Here is a 15,234-nt window from a genome sequence, read left to right as displayed (position 1 = left end):
ACTTTCAAGTGAATGGCAAGTGCTTCATAAACCTAACCATTTTTTAAAAAGAAAGAAAAACTTAAAGACTTCATTTTTAAGGTAACTCATTAAATAAATAGTGTCTTCTTTGCGCAAGGTAGTATGGTGTAGTCCTTAGGCGCCTGTAATCAGAAAATACAGATTCAAGTCCCTTCTCAGCCATTATTGTGGGATCTTGAGCAACTTACTTAACCTCTGAGCCTCAGCTTCCACATCTGTAAAAAAGAAATAGTAAATTGTAAAGATTAAATAACGCGATGCTTGTAACACACAATGTTGACGTCTAACACACAGAAAATGCTCAATATAAATAAGTCATTATTGATTCAAAACAGCCTTCATAGGTCCCCGTTCCTTATTTAAAAAACAAAACAAAAGCAGAAACCCTTAGTATTATAATTCAGTTATTGTATAGGATAGAAAATATGAAAACCACCTTATCAAAAACGCAAACTCAAGTCTACCTACAAGTTCTATACAAGCTTTATAAACACAATATTATGACTTTTCATCTTAGAATTCTACTGAAATTAACACAAACTCAAGGTTAAAATAAGAAATTAGAAGACAGTTCATTATCCAGACACCAACTACTTATTTGGGGACATTATTTAAGTTTGGTGCCTTCTTCAATGTTAACCACTTAACTTGTCTCATATGATATTTCAAAACTGCAACTTTAACTCACAAGAAAAAATTACAAATATGACAAGGCTTTAAATGTATTACTGATAATCCATTTTAGCATCATTCTAAATAAATAGCTATTGATAGTCATAAAAGTAAAGTCATTAATTAGTAGGATCCATTTTAAGTAATAAAATATAGAATATTACAAGAGGTTCCATTAAAAAAAAAAGGAATGCGGGGTATTTTGTGACAGGCCAGTAAGACAGCTGGAACAAAGCTGTTGGAGCAACAGCTGTGTACCATGTACCGCTCATCTAAAACCACAAACTAAAGTAACCCATGTCAGACAACTTCATTTGACAGATCAGCTCAGGCAATGGCTCCTTCCTGAAACAGTCTGCTGCAAAGAAAGCTAACTAAATACATAATCTGCAATTTGAGGAAGGAGGAAAAAAAATAAACATCACCCTGTGTCTTCAAATGTAAAATTAAGAACTGAGAATCACAATCTAACATTAGAACAGAAATCAAAGTTTTCCATAATATTTTAACACCTGCTGCTATTATGATCACAGAACCTACCAGACTTCATAATGGTAAAGAAATAATCCCAAGATCCAACATTTCTGAAGATTCAATTGCTAATATGAAACCTCACTAATTCCTACTCCATTCTTAATTTTCAACTAAATGAAAAGTGCTTTACCATAAAACACTGCAGTGGTTAAAAGAAATTTTTAACATTAAGTAACTGGATAATTAAAAAGTAGCTAATTCAAACCAAGGTGTTTGAACTTCCATGGAAATATCTGAAAATAATAAATTCATGTAGTACTCAATTAAGCTGCTATAAGCATTTATTTAAATGTCTGCAAGTCATTAAATTATCACAGACCCACACCTTTGTTTTATATTTTATCTCCAATTTTTTCATTCCAAAAACCCACAAACCCTTCCCAAACCTTAAAATCACTCCTTTCTCAGTTTAAGATACATGGCTGTGAGCTTGTGCACAAGTATATACACACGAGGCAAATTTCCCTACCTTATTTAACTGACATCTTAATTTCAGAGGCCAAAGGGACAAAAATTACAAATTTAATAGTCATCTATCTTTTCCACAAGATTTCTGAAACTTTAATGTCATATCTCTCACAAATCTTCCTTTGCAGTTTGACTCGACTACTTGCTTACTATTCTTTTCCTTTCAGCTAACAAACTGCTGACTGTTGTAATCTCAACCACATGTCATCATTTAACCAAAAACAAGGCATTAAGAGAAAACCCACCAGGAAATAAGACAAAAGTAATAAATCTTTAAAACTTTTTACTCTCAGGCTGTTTTACATTTCCTGAGTCAGAATTTCCAGAAAGAAATTAAAACAGGACTATCTTCTCCAAAGACTATTTTGAGTAAAACTGAATACTATGGATCAACTGCTAAAACGTCTAAAACTAAAGACTCAAGTATGCACATGCCACACATAGATAATCTTTTAATTACAGAGAAACTCGGAAATCCAAAATGAACAGTTCAGCTCACTGTCCTCTTCAGTAACGAGCTGCTATGGAACCACAACAGATACAACTCATCTTTCTTAAGACCGCTTTTTCTCCAACTATTTACTATGCCCTGTTCAAGACCTAATACTAGTAAATAATAAATATTAACAAACATTTTGCTATATGCTTACTTCTGTGTAACGTTAAGTATTCCTGGTTTATGACTGTCAAAATGTAAATACGAAGAATAAAATGTACAAATACAACTAAGGAACAGACAGTCCGGCAAAACATTCTAAATCTATAAAATCCTCTACTAAAATACTCCCTGTTTTACTTGTAAACATTATAGTGTTTATAGGGTTTAAAATAATAATGCCAAAGTGAATCAGACACAGGATGGTTATCTTGTCCAAAGCCACAGTCATATAGTAGCTGAACCGAGATCTAGATAAATGTCCTGACTCACAAGGACTCTCTACATCACTTCAAGCTGACGTTTTCAGATGAGCAGTATAAATTTTTCCAGGTCTAGAACATCGTTTTAAAAAACAAAGCAGCTGTGATGTTTAACTTTATAGACAAAGTTACAACTATGACAAATGCAACCACAAATGATAACTTCCTCAGAAACAACAACTATTTTAAAAATAATTTCTACTTTTATACTCTCAATGAAGAGGAAATAAAGCAATAAAAGCAAACTTAATGAAGCCTGCACAAATAAAGGTTAAAAACAAAGAATATAAAACATAAAAAGGATAAAAACAAATTTATCTAGATTATTTCACAAATACACAATCAAATTATACAATAAATGTGAATGGGCTATATCCCTTTACTAAAAGACAGAGACTCTCAAATTTGACTTCTAAAGATCACATTACATACTATTTACAAAAGCTTACTACCAAATGCCAAAAAAAAAAGTGAAATACAAAAGAAGTAAATGCATGCAAACAAAAAGCAGCACTGGCAACAATTAATATGACAGGATGAAATTCAAGATAAAACTCCACACAAGACTGATACTATTTAATTATAAGAGAAACAAAGATTTAATCATCATAACATTTTATATATCAAACAATATAACATCAAAATAAAGCAAAATTAGAAATGAAAAAATTAAAACAGTCTTCATGGGAGATTATAAACATATTTCAGAGTTTCACAGATTAAACAAGCAAGAATAAAAAGGATGTAAAGATTTGAATAATACATCAACAAATTCCATTTTAATAGGTATGTGTAAAACTTTGCAACTTATAAGCTACAAATAAATAGTCATTCTTCTCTCATGTTCTTGGAATATTTACAAAAATCAATGGTATGTTTGGCCATTAAAAAGTCTTAATGTTCCAAAACACAGAGAATCACAGTCACATTCTTTGACCATAGCCCAAGAAAGCTAGAAATCTACAAAAGGATCCACTCAACCTTTCTGCAAATTTAAATTACTTAAAAATCAAGGAGATATCCAAACTGAAATTAAAATTATCTGAGAATTAATAAAAAGTACAAGATTTCATAGCAAAGGAAAGAATGAAAAATCAGTCTTACAATGCCTTTCCAAAAGTCATCAAGGATACTACAGACTTTGTGATGACAGTAACATAAGAAAACATTCGGGAAAACCTCTCACTAGAATTCCTTCAAAAATATAAATTACAGCAGATAAATTACCTAAAGTACTACTGTGAGAAATAGATGGCCATCTCATTAAAAAAAAGAGAGAGAAAGCACAACTAAAGTTTATATATGAAATCATGAAAAAGACATCTATACACAAAACAATATGAAATAACCACACTTCAGATCACACACACACACTGAAGAAAGGACTCCTTTTGCTTCTAGGCCATTCCAGTTTCTATATGTACAGCAAGAAAAACCTTTACCTTGCTCTGCATTTTACAGCTTCTCACACACACACTCACTGCATGCCCAGCCTCTTCCACTTGCCTCAGTGCAGAAAGCTTAGACTTAAGGATTAAAATAAACTTGAAAACTATCCCTTTTAACTATCTCTAATTCTCCAAAATTATACCTCTCAGCCAAAAACCCAAACTGGGCTGAATGTCTTAGCAGATTTAATAGAATTTCACATTTATTAAAATCCTGCTACTAATACTCCAAAAGGTGAAGCTCCCTGGCATCAACTTGCCCCTCAACATCAAACAAAAAAAGGGGAATCTCAGGGTCCCAAGGTAAGTCTGAGGGATGGCCAGTTCTTTACTTCCAACACCAAGAACAGCCAAGATCAACTCTTCATGGGAGGACAAATTTAAAAAACACATTCTGCCACAGAAGGACAAACCTCTCCCCTGGAAGGAACTGTTTAATTAAACAGTACCAAGCCTTAGAAAATAACAGCTTTGTGGCCTTAAAACAAGACAAGAGGGGCCAGCCCCGTGGCTGAGTGGTGAAGTCTGCGTGCTCTGCTTCGGTGGCCCAGGGTTTCACCGGTTCAGATCCTGGGCGTGGACCTAGCACCACTCATCAAGCTGTGCTAAGGTGGCATCCCACGTGCCACAACTAGAAGGACTTACAACTAGAATATACAACTATGTACTGGGGGGCTTTGAGGAGAAGAAAAAAAAAGATCGGCAACAGATGTTAGCCCAGGTGCCAATCTTAAAAAAAAAGACAAGAATATTACCACTGATTAATATCAGACTGAGCTATCAATGGCATTAAATCTGTTTGAGACAATAATTAGATTTGATATCCAGAAAATTTAATCAGTGATACAGAAGGCAAATTTGACAAATTCTTTCTTATCCTTTTCACTGATTAACTTAAGACAATATGGTATAAAGAGTTCAGAGAATCAATGCACAAATAATAGGTATTTCAGAAAATAACTGAGAAAATGAATATGAAAATGGAGAAGAAAACCTCCCCAGACTGGAGAGTGTTTGTCATCATTTCCCAGGGAAAACCACTGAACAGAGAAACACTTCCAGTCATGTCCTGATAAATGTTTCCATTTCCAACGATAAGAGAAGGCTACAAGCACACAAGTAGAAAACAAGTTATTCCTGCAGAATAGAAACTTGAGACCAGTCAGATAAAAGTAGAGACATGGAAGATAAAGCAGTACCTCCACTGTTTTCATACAAAAAATGTGGGGACCCAAAAATTTTATACCCAGCCAAATCATCACTTATCATGCAAAAGTAAATATAATCTTAGATATCTTTTCAATAAAATACCTAAAAGTGTTCTCTAAATCACAATTCAAAATAAAAACCAGCTGTAGTTTAGGACTGCTTGTAAGCACTGAAACCAATCAGAATGACAGAAATAGCAAATAAAAGTAATAACCCTCCATGAGAAAGGGATTAATACCACAGAGTATAATTAACTATCATAATCATAACAAAAAAGAAGGTGAACGACAAAACACAATCTTTTAAAAGCATTGTAATCACCTACACCTTCAGTTGCTTCAAATAAGGATGTCAAATTTACACAAGGGATACAGGTGGAAACAGAGCAAATCAAACTATTAAATTTCTCATTTTCCATAACCGGACATAAAACACTATTATTCTGATTTTCTAACAAACATGTTTAAGAATAGGAACAATTTTGGGGCTGGCCCCGTGGCCGAGTGGTTAAGTTCGCGCGCTCCGCTGCAGGCGGCCCAGTGTTTCGTTAGTTCGAATCCTGGGCGCGGACATGGCACTGCTCATCAAACCACGCTGAGGCAGCGTCCCACATGCCACAACTAGAAGAACCCACAACGAAGAATACACAACTATGTACCGGGGGGCTTTGGGGAGAAAAAGGAAAAAATAAAATCTTTAAAAAAAAAAAAAAAAAGAATAGGAACAATTTTTAGGTAAATCTGAGTAGCAAAAAAAAAAGAGAATCTTCCTTTGAAATCACCACAGAACACAGAAGAAAAAAAAAATACATCTGTATAGCAAAAGACAAGATGAGTGCAAAGAGAGGTCATTATGCTAAAGATCATGGCCAAAATCTGAACTGGCCTAACCTACAGTTAGCAACATTTCCCTCAGAAGACATATGCCTACAAAATTAAGCAGAAATTTTCTCCTTAAACAGAGAGAAAGTTGGTCCCCTTTTCTGCCTCAACTTGGTTCTTATAGGCTGAATTTCATTCAGTGTCTAGTGATTATGAAGACCAGATCTTGTTAGCATACCTGAGTAAAACAAACTCTGCTTATCAACATTACCCAAAGCAAGGTCAGAGATGTTAACTTTGATCACTTAGTGAAGGTGATGTCAGCCAGGTTAATAACCCTGTAGTTATTATTTTCCCCTTGATAATTAATATCATCTTATGGGCAGATACTTTGAGGCTGGTAACATTCGGCTACTCTCAAACTTTCACCCACTAGTTTTAACATTCATTTATGATTCTTTCTTGCATCAGCTGTTTTGATTGCCAAATAGTAATTTTCTAATTCTACCACTTACTCTAGATTTATTAGTTGGAATTCCACCTTAAGGAAGAACTTCCCATCCACCTTCATTTATTTATTTATCACCATGGATTCATAGATTCTTACCTTACTTATGGGCAATAATCAATTTACTATCATAATTTATTTTAATGATCACAACATGGTCCCAGGGTTAGCCAGTGGGAGTTCCTCCAGGTTGGCTGTGTCTCTCTTGACATGCCACCATCATTTCGTTTTTAAGCATTTCCTCCAAGCTCATCTCCTATTTTTCCCTGTCCCAGCCCAGCCCCGGCAGTCATTTCTCCAAGGTTCCTTTTAGTAAAGAATGGTCTTTAGAAACCAAGACCTGTCACTAGGTGTTCTCATTGCTAATGGGGTATCGTTGTTTCTATGCTCTCTCAGCAGATGGAGCTGGAAAAAAGATGTATAGATGTGTATATGTATATTCACACATATCGATTTCTATATCTATATACTTTTTAAACCATGAGCTCATGCCAGTATCTTCAGTTCTAATCAATCATCAAAGTTCATTCTAGCTCTCCCCCTTTCCACATTTATAACTCCCCTCTCCAACACTGAGAAACTTGGCTCCCATTTTCCACAATGTATTTACTTATTAGCTTAATCCTAGTATAAAAAATTGTTTCAAAATTGTAAACGCATGCCTCCGTGACCAAAAAAAAAAAAAAAAATGCCTATTAACCAGAGTTCAATGTTTGTTTCGAGTTCTTTTTGTCTTTATCCTGAGGACATAGTCCAAATACCAGGTTCAAGTGTTACTTAAATTTGTTTTTTCCTTTCCCCCTTCAGTGTAGTTATATTATGCATCTGAAATATGGTTCAGTTCATTTGTTTGTTTGTATTCACCTTAGGGTGGTTTTTTTTCTTCATTACTTGATTTTATTGGTGTTTGCTATTTATATACCTGAGTTTGTGAAACATTAACAAGGTTCCAAAAGTCAGAAAGGTATGCTCAGAAGGCTCACCACCCCCATTCCCTCCCACCTCATACCTACTCACCCCTTATGGATAACCAATAATCTCATTAATCTCTGATCTATCCTTCCTGTGCCATTTTTCCCCCAATAAGCAAATATATATGTATTTTCTTATTTCCCCTTATTTCTTACACAAATAGTAGTATATTATACATACAGTAGATACTTTGGCATTTTGCTTTTTTCACTGAACAATATATCCTGAAAAGCACTCCACATCAATTCATAGAAACGTTTCTTATTTTTTTCATAGCTGCATAACGCTCCATTGGGTGAATGTACCATATTTTATTCAACCCCTTCTCCCATCCTGTAGGTTGTTTCTAATTTTTTAAATTACAAACAATGCTGTGACCTCAAGCATGTGAATTTTCATGCTGCTGAAAGTGTATCTTCAAGGTAAATTCCTCGATTTGGGATTACTGAGTCAAAAGGTAAGCACCCGTAATCAAATCAAAATCCATCTTATGTCTCCTGATATAATGCACTGAAAAGAACAAATCATTTCTGTGTTATTCCTGCCCCAAAAACGCATAACCTGAATCTAACCATGAAGAAACAAACTCAAATTGAGGGAACACTACAAATAACTAACTTGAACTCCAAAAACGTCAATGTCATAAAACACACAGACTAAAGAACTATTCCAAATTTAAGAAGACATGGAAACAACGCATTGCATAATCTGAGATTTTCTTTTGTTATAAAGGGCATTACTGCAACAAATAGCAAAATCTGAAAAACTTCTGCATATCAGATTAGTAGTATATCAACGTTAATTTTTTATTTTGGTTGTATACTACGTGTATGGAAGCAAATACCCTTGTTTTTAAGAAATGTACACGGAGGTATTTAAAAATAAGGTATTTACATTGTCTTCAACTTACAATCAAATGATTCAGAAAAAAATGGAGGGAAGGATAAAGCAAATATGGTAAAATGTTAGCATTTGGGAAATCTGGATAAAGTTTAAAAAAAAAGCAACACTGGATGTCATTTTTATATTTATATCCATACATCTCATACTCAACATTTACTTCCTTGTATACAAAGCTCTTTCTCCTACAAAAAACATCACCATATGCAGTGACGAGGTAAGTTAATTGGCAATATTAAACTACTAATAATATACAAATAATTCCTGCAACTATAATACTTTTAATTAAACTATGATTTAATGCCATTTAATGCTATGTAACCAACAAACGTCACATGGCTTTTATAAAACATTAAAAATAAAATCTAATTTACAAGACAACGAAGAACTCAGTCTAATTATGTCTCCAATAGCACAATTTTAGACAACTGATGTTTCTTTGCTTCTTTCAGAAGCACACAGAAAACTGTGAATAAATATATAAGTCTTTGTCTTTTTCATAAAAGCCTGGCACATATTTTTCCTTGTGAAATAGAAATAAATCAAAGGCCTAGCAAGGACATTAAACTGTTTCAATTCCAAACACAGACTCAGCGACTCTACCCAAAGCAATTCAAGATCAAGGCCTTTCAGGAAGATTCAATGACGATTAACCACACACGGTCTACAAGCAGAGAGAAAGTCTACTCATTATCACTTTTCAGTAAGGAGCACACAGGAGAACTAACACCCTAAAGACACTTCTATTTTTTCTCAGCAAAAAAAGGGAATAAATGTTCATGTGGCATCACAAAATCTGTTTCAATTTTATGAGATCAATTTTAATCTGAAAAAAATCCTTTAAAAGACTGTTTTAACAAAGTCTCTTTCCGTCCCCCCCGCCACTTTTAAAGCCACCAAATTATTTTCCTAACTGAATTAAACAGACTACTTTCATTTCAAACTTAGGACAGACCTATGACATTTCAGCAATACAGACGAATTTCATCCCATCTCAGTAGGTAGCAGCCTGTCATCACTTTGTCTTCTAATGGTATTATACCCAGGAAAAGCAGGATTCTAGACAGAAGGGTTCCCACCACGCACCCGCAACTTCCCCATCCCAACACAGACAGACAGACGCGCACAATTACGCGCACACGCATACACACACACATAGGTTGGAGCACATGAGTTCTAAGAAATCCTAGGACAGAATCTCCTTCTGCTTCTCCTCTGACAAAAGCTGTCACCCTCTATAAGAAAGTGTGCTTCCTTGAGTGTCTGGCATTTTTATCTGGGAATTGCCAGTGGAACCTTTTCAACTGCTACCGAAATGAGGAAATCTCTAGTATGCACCACCACTGGGAGAGGTGCCTTATTATTCAATGCTAAGATTTTATTTGTAAATCACTCTGAAAATGTAAAACAATAATTTGCACACTAAAAATAAGTCTACGGTATACTTTCAAATTCACAGATAAGAGTTATTTTTAGTGATAACTGATTGCAGGAAGAGTCTTCAAGATTGGCAACAGAACAGCAATTCAAGAATCTAAACTCACAACCTTCACACATGGATCAATTAACTATTAACACAAATACATGAGTCCTGAAATCTCTTCCAGGATCTCTGCCCCCAGGAAAAGGCAACAAAAACGCAGTCGGCAAGAGACAAACTCTAGATAAAAAGCAATGTTTGCATCAGGTCCAGACGAACAGCTTGTAAGACCGACTAAAACTCAACACAGGAGAAAGCAACCGCCCCCCACACAGCTCACACCCTGACAAAGTGCTGAACAAAAAGTGAGGATGCCGACAGAGGAGAAGCTGGGAAATCGCTCTCTTTAATTTTGTAAAACATGTACACTGTCTTCTCAGAGTTGCCAGATAAAGCAGTAACCCAAACCCAAGGATTACTCCATTATTTCCTAAAATCAACTCCCAACTAATAAAAAGCAGTTTCCCCAACTCAAAATGGGATCAACAGTCAGTACCTAAATACCACAGCTAAGTGAGGAGCAGAGTATGAGGGTGGGGTGGGAAGGTGGGGTGTTGAAGATTTCAAATAACAGACCAGACTACGTGTCAAGGAAAAATGAATAAACGACAAAGTTTGTTTTGGAGGAACAAGATACAGAAGTAACAGCAGCAAAGAAAACCAGGTAACAATTGTCATTTACTTCCTCTGTAGACCACACTGTGCTGAATGATTTGCATCTACTCTTTTGTTTACTCCAAAAACCCTAAGAGTACTATTACTAGTCTCCCTTTTCATATGGGGAACCTGAGGCTTGGAGAACCTAAGAAACCTGACCAAAAACACACAGCTAGTTAACTGAGTAAGAAAGAATCTAGAATTTCAAAGATGCAGAGATTTGTTCACCCAAACCCAACATTTTATGGAGAAGAAACTAAAGCCCCGAAGAGATTAAGGGATGCCGAGATTCCCCGGCGTCACCTGAGCAGGGAGACCTGGAACTCAGATATCCAATGCTTTCTCCATTTTACTTTGTACAATGTTAAGATCATTTCCTAACTAGGGTTTACTCATCACTCAGGTGTCCTATTTACCAAGAGAGCTTAAAACATTTTTCAAAAAACTATGAACAACAGAAACAAGGAGGTCAGGTATATACACATACTCTTAATAACATAATACTTTACATTTTTAGCACAGACATTTTATGATCTGCTTTATTCATTTTTAAAGAGGAAAAGACACCTCAATTAAGTAATTATTGACTTTAACTTCCTAAATTAAATTATTTCCAAAATTTCCTAATTTTGCAGCTCTTCCTAGGCACAGAAGGTAACAAACAAATCTAAGGTTAAAGAAAGTCAGGGCTAAAGGCAAAGTTGTTTTTAAGTTCTCCACTCCCAAATTTGTTTATTGTATTTTTTCTGCTCAAGATTAAATAAGAGAAAAATATGTATTGAACACTATGAAAACAGTGTCTTATTTCAGTAGTCTTAAAAAATAAATAAACCAATTTGTGCCATCCTGACCTCCTAGAGAACTGACTTCCGCCTGTTAAGATTATTACTGTTCTGCTGTCTCCTCTCCCTGCAATTACTGCTAGACAATCACAGCAGAATGAATTTTAATTTCCCAGGAGTCAGACAATAAATAGCAGCTCTATTAAGTGAACACGATAAATAGTCACTTTAGCTCCACAATCTAAGATTAATATACTAACAATAATAACATCTGTAGCCTTACTATGCACTAGGCATTGTTCCAAGCCCTTGATATATGTTAACTCATTTAATTTTCACAACAACAGTGAGTGGAACTTTGTATTTCCCCAGTTTACAGATGGGGAAAATTGAGGTACTGAGAAGTTAGGTACCGAGAAGTTAGGTAATTTGCCTACGATTATATATGCAGCAAGGGGCCAAGCTGAGGCTCCATCCAGGTGGTCCGGCTCCTACCTCTCCAGAACGTGTACTCAGAGTCCAAGCCTAGGTTCCTCCCCTTCACTGGCCCCAACTCACCCGCCCATCCCAGTCCCCTCCTTGCCTGCCTTCTCTCTCCAAGCCAGTATATGACTCCCTCACACTCATGTAAGATCCGTCCTCTCTCCCCACCACCAAGCCTTACAGTCCTTTCACCAATCCTTCCCAAACTGACGTCTCCCCGATTCTGAATTCCCTTTGTATTTAAATGTTACAAAACTGTACATGTACAAACTTATAATAATTGCCATCATTAACTAAGAACATATTACGTGACAGATACAGTGATAAGAACGTTTCCATTATTTAAAAGATTATAAAGAATGTGTGATCAGATCCATTTCACCGATGAGAAAACTGAGGCTCAGAGAAGCTGAATATTTTGGCAGTATTCTCACAGCCAATAAATGACAGGGCAAGACAGGCGCTTAAGGCTGTGTAACTCAAAGCTCACACTTTCTCCATATATAAATATGTGTCATATGCATATAGGCCTCCCTTACTTCTTTTATATAATCTAGAGCACCCAGGTATAGCACTATCCATAAAGGAGATATTTCTTTAACAAATAAATTCTAGAAAATCATTAGGAAGACTGCAATTACCATTATCTTAATGGTTTCTAATACTATTTCCCAAAAACAAAAGGTTCCAATACCTGAATTAAAAACTTACAGATTCAAATACATTCAGATGGTCCCTCTCTCAAAAAACTAAAGAAACATTTGTGGTTTAAACCCTTCAGGTAACACTTTATTAATAGTGAAACCCAAGATTATTCTCTCCTCACCACCACCACCACCCCCACCCCCAGCCACTACAGTCCCCAAAGAAAGGGTTAGCTATAAATTGTTTTGCTTTGCCATCAGTTAAAGTCTCTCTCGGCCCTAGGGAAATAGCAACATGACAGCATCCTGGCTCTGCAGCCTGCTAAACTTAAACCGATCTCACCTCTTAGTGTGATTTTTTGTTAACCCACTAATGAGCAGACTGTAAATGCTCATTACCTAAACACCTTCTCTTCCTGGATACAAAGGTTGTAGCAGCAGTTTATAATCCCTTGAAATATTATAACAGCAATTATCGCTCACTTCGTCAATGCGAAAGGTAACAATCACATTTATGCTACAGTGCTCTGTATTTTAATGTCACTATAAACGTGAAGTGAAATGAAAGAAGCTATGCGAGGACCCCAATTAATAACAAATGGGTGAAACGGAAACCAGAAATAAATATTTCACCAAACCGTCTTAACAGTACTCTTGATATACTAAGAATATCTTTGTTACCTTTTATAAACGGGTACCTTCGTTCTCTCCCAGCATATGCCACACCTTGGGCGGACAAAAGCAGAGAAATATCTAGGTTTCTCTTTCTAAAAACCCCCCCAAAAAAGGCCAACAAATCCTCTTACCAAGAGCAAATCCTAAGAACGAAGAATTCCACCCCCTTTTTCTTTACCACAAACCACGACTTTTCGCCTCGAGCACCCAGACAGGGCTGGGAGCCGGGGAGGGGGTGGCTGGCACAGACACGGAACGCACGACTCGGTCGGTCCTCTCCCAGCCTGGCCCATCCCAAACTTCACCTTGGCACGGCGAGAAGCAGGAAGGCACCAGGAATTCCTAGGAAATGGTCTCCCCCCTATCGGAGAACACTCTTAACTTCCTCGAAGCCACCATTTCCCTGGGGCATTATCACACACTCCCACCCGGACATATTACCTAAGAGATTACTTAAAAGAAAAGCACAAACACACACAAAGAGAACCACACTGCTTGAAGCGACCAGCTCGGGCTCGGCGCGCGCGGAGAAGCCCGGAGACCACGCGCAGCCGCGGCCAACTTGCCCCCGGGATCGCACCGACGGTGCCGGGGCGGCTGGAAAGGCAGCGCGCGGGGCTCCAGCCCCACGCCCGGGCCCTCGGGGCAGGAAGCCCGGCGCGGCGGCGCTGCCTCTCCCGGAGGGCTCGGCCCCGGCCGGAGCGATAAGGTGGATCGGCGCTTCCCACCCTGCCAGCTCCGCCCTCCCGGACACATTCCTGAGAAGCCCGACTCCCGGGACGCCGAGCGGGTCGCCGGGCAGGCAGCAGCGCGGCGCCGCGGCCGCAGGGCAGGAGGGAGAGCCGGCCCCGCGCCCCCCGCCCGCCCCCTGCCCGCGCGGCGCCTCCGGGGCGGGGTCGCGGCGGCCGCCCCGCCACAGGTAGCGCGAGCCCCCGCCCGCCGCCGCTCCGGCGCCCCCGGCAGGCCCGCTCCAGGCACCTGGATGAACTGGATGGTGAGCGCCGACTTGCCCACGCCGCCGCCGCCGACCACCACGAGCCGGTACTTCTCCTGGCCGGAGCCGTCCCGCCAGCCGGCCGCGGCCATGGGGACGCCGCCGAGCCCAGCCCGGCCACGCCGAGCCGCCGCCCGCCCTAGGCCCGGCTCCGGGGACGTGTGCGGCCGGCGGGCTGCGGGCGAGCGGCCGGGCGGGGGTCCCGGGCGCCGGGAGCTGCCGGGAGGGCCGGTCCGTGCGGCAGCGCGGCTCCCGGGCTGGCCGAGCGGCGCCCCAGGCGCGGGGAAGCGGGCGGTCGGCAGGGGCCAGGGGCGCAGCGGCCGGGGGGCGCGCTCCTCCGCACGGCTCCGCAGCGCCTGCCCAACGCAGCCTCCAGCGCCGCTACAAATGGCCGTCTGGGGGCCGGGCTGCGAGGCTGGGGTGCTGCATATGCATGAGGGGGCGGGCCGGGGCGGGGCTGCCGGGCCCGGGGCTGAGACTCCGGAGCTGACCCAGGGCTCAGCCCCCCGCCGATGTGCCCCTCCAGTCCCTTGACTGTGCACGTGTGTGTGGGTGTGTGTGTGAGAAAGTGTGGGAGTGGGTGTCAAGTGGGAGTGGGAAAAAGACGGCAGACAGTGTGTGACCATAATTGTGTATGTCAGGGATTTTGTGGATGAAAAATACAGCATGTGAAGGCGTGTGGAAAAAATAGAGCTGTTGTCATCTTAACTCAATGTGTAGGAGAGTAAATATCCTGTTTTTAAGCGTACAGATGGTGACCAGGATTGTGTGAAAAGCAGTATGTGACAGTGATTGAGGTTTAGAGCGGTATCACAGTAATTGTGTGTGATGGGCTTGCGGTGGTGACGGCGTGTTAGGAATGTGACAGAGACTGAGCATGGAGAATAAGTCACAGTAATTGAGCGCGTGCGTGGCCAAGATTGGATGTGACAGATTTTGTGTGTCAGGAGAGTGCTTTAGTGGCTGTGTTTATGTGTGAGAAATATGTGGTAATTGTATATGAGGAGCGTGAGAGATTAGTTGTACTTATTTACACGCTACATACCAG

At 39.4% G+C, this 15,234-nt stretch overlaps 1 protein-coding gene across 1 annotated transcript in view; it reads right to left on the bottom strand.

Moving 5' to 3' along the window:
- Nucleotides 1-14,581, bottom strand: part of RRAS2 (RAS related 2) — a 70,394-nt gene extending 55,813 nt beyond the window's left edge. The window contains exon 1 of the mRNA XM_046637628.1: nt 14,171-14,581. Coding sequence (XP_046493584.1) covers nt 14,171-14,278 — 108 coding nt within the window. The 5' untranslated portion in view covers nt 14,279-14,581. The remainder of the gene's footprint in view (nt 1-14,170) is intronic.
- Between the last annotated feature and the right edge of the window lie 653 nt (nt 14,582-15,234).

Source organism: Equus quagga, chromosome 14, assembly GCF_021613505.1.
Source record: "Equus quagga isolate Etosha38 chromosome 14, UCLA_HA_Equagga_1.0, whole genome shotgun sequence".
In the NCBI taxonomy this organism is placed as follows: Eukaryota; Metazoa; Chordata; class Mammalia; order Perissodactyla; family Equidae; genus Equus; species Equus quagga.
Note: the sequence above shows the minus strand (reverse complement) of the source record. Positions and strands in the feature narration are given on the sequence as shown.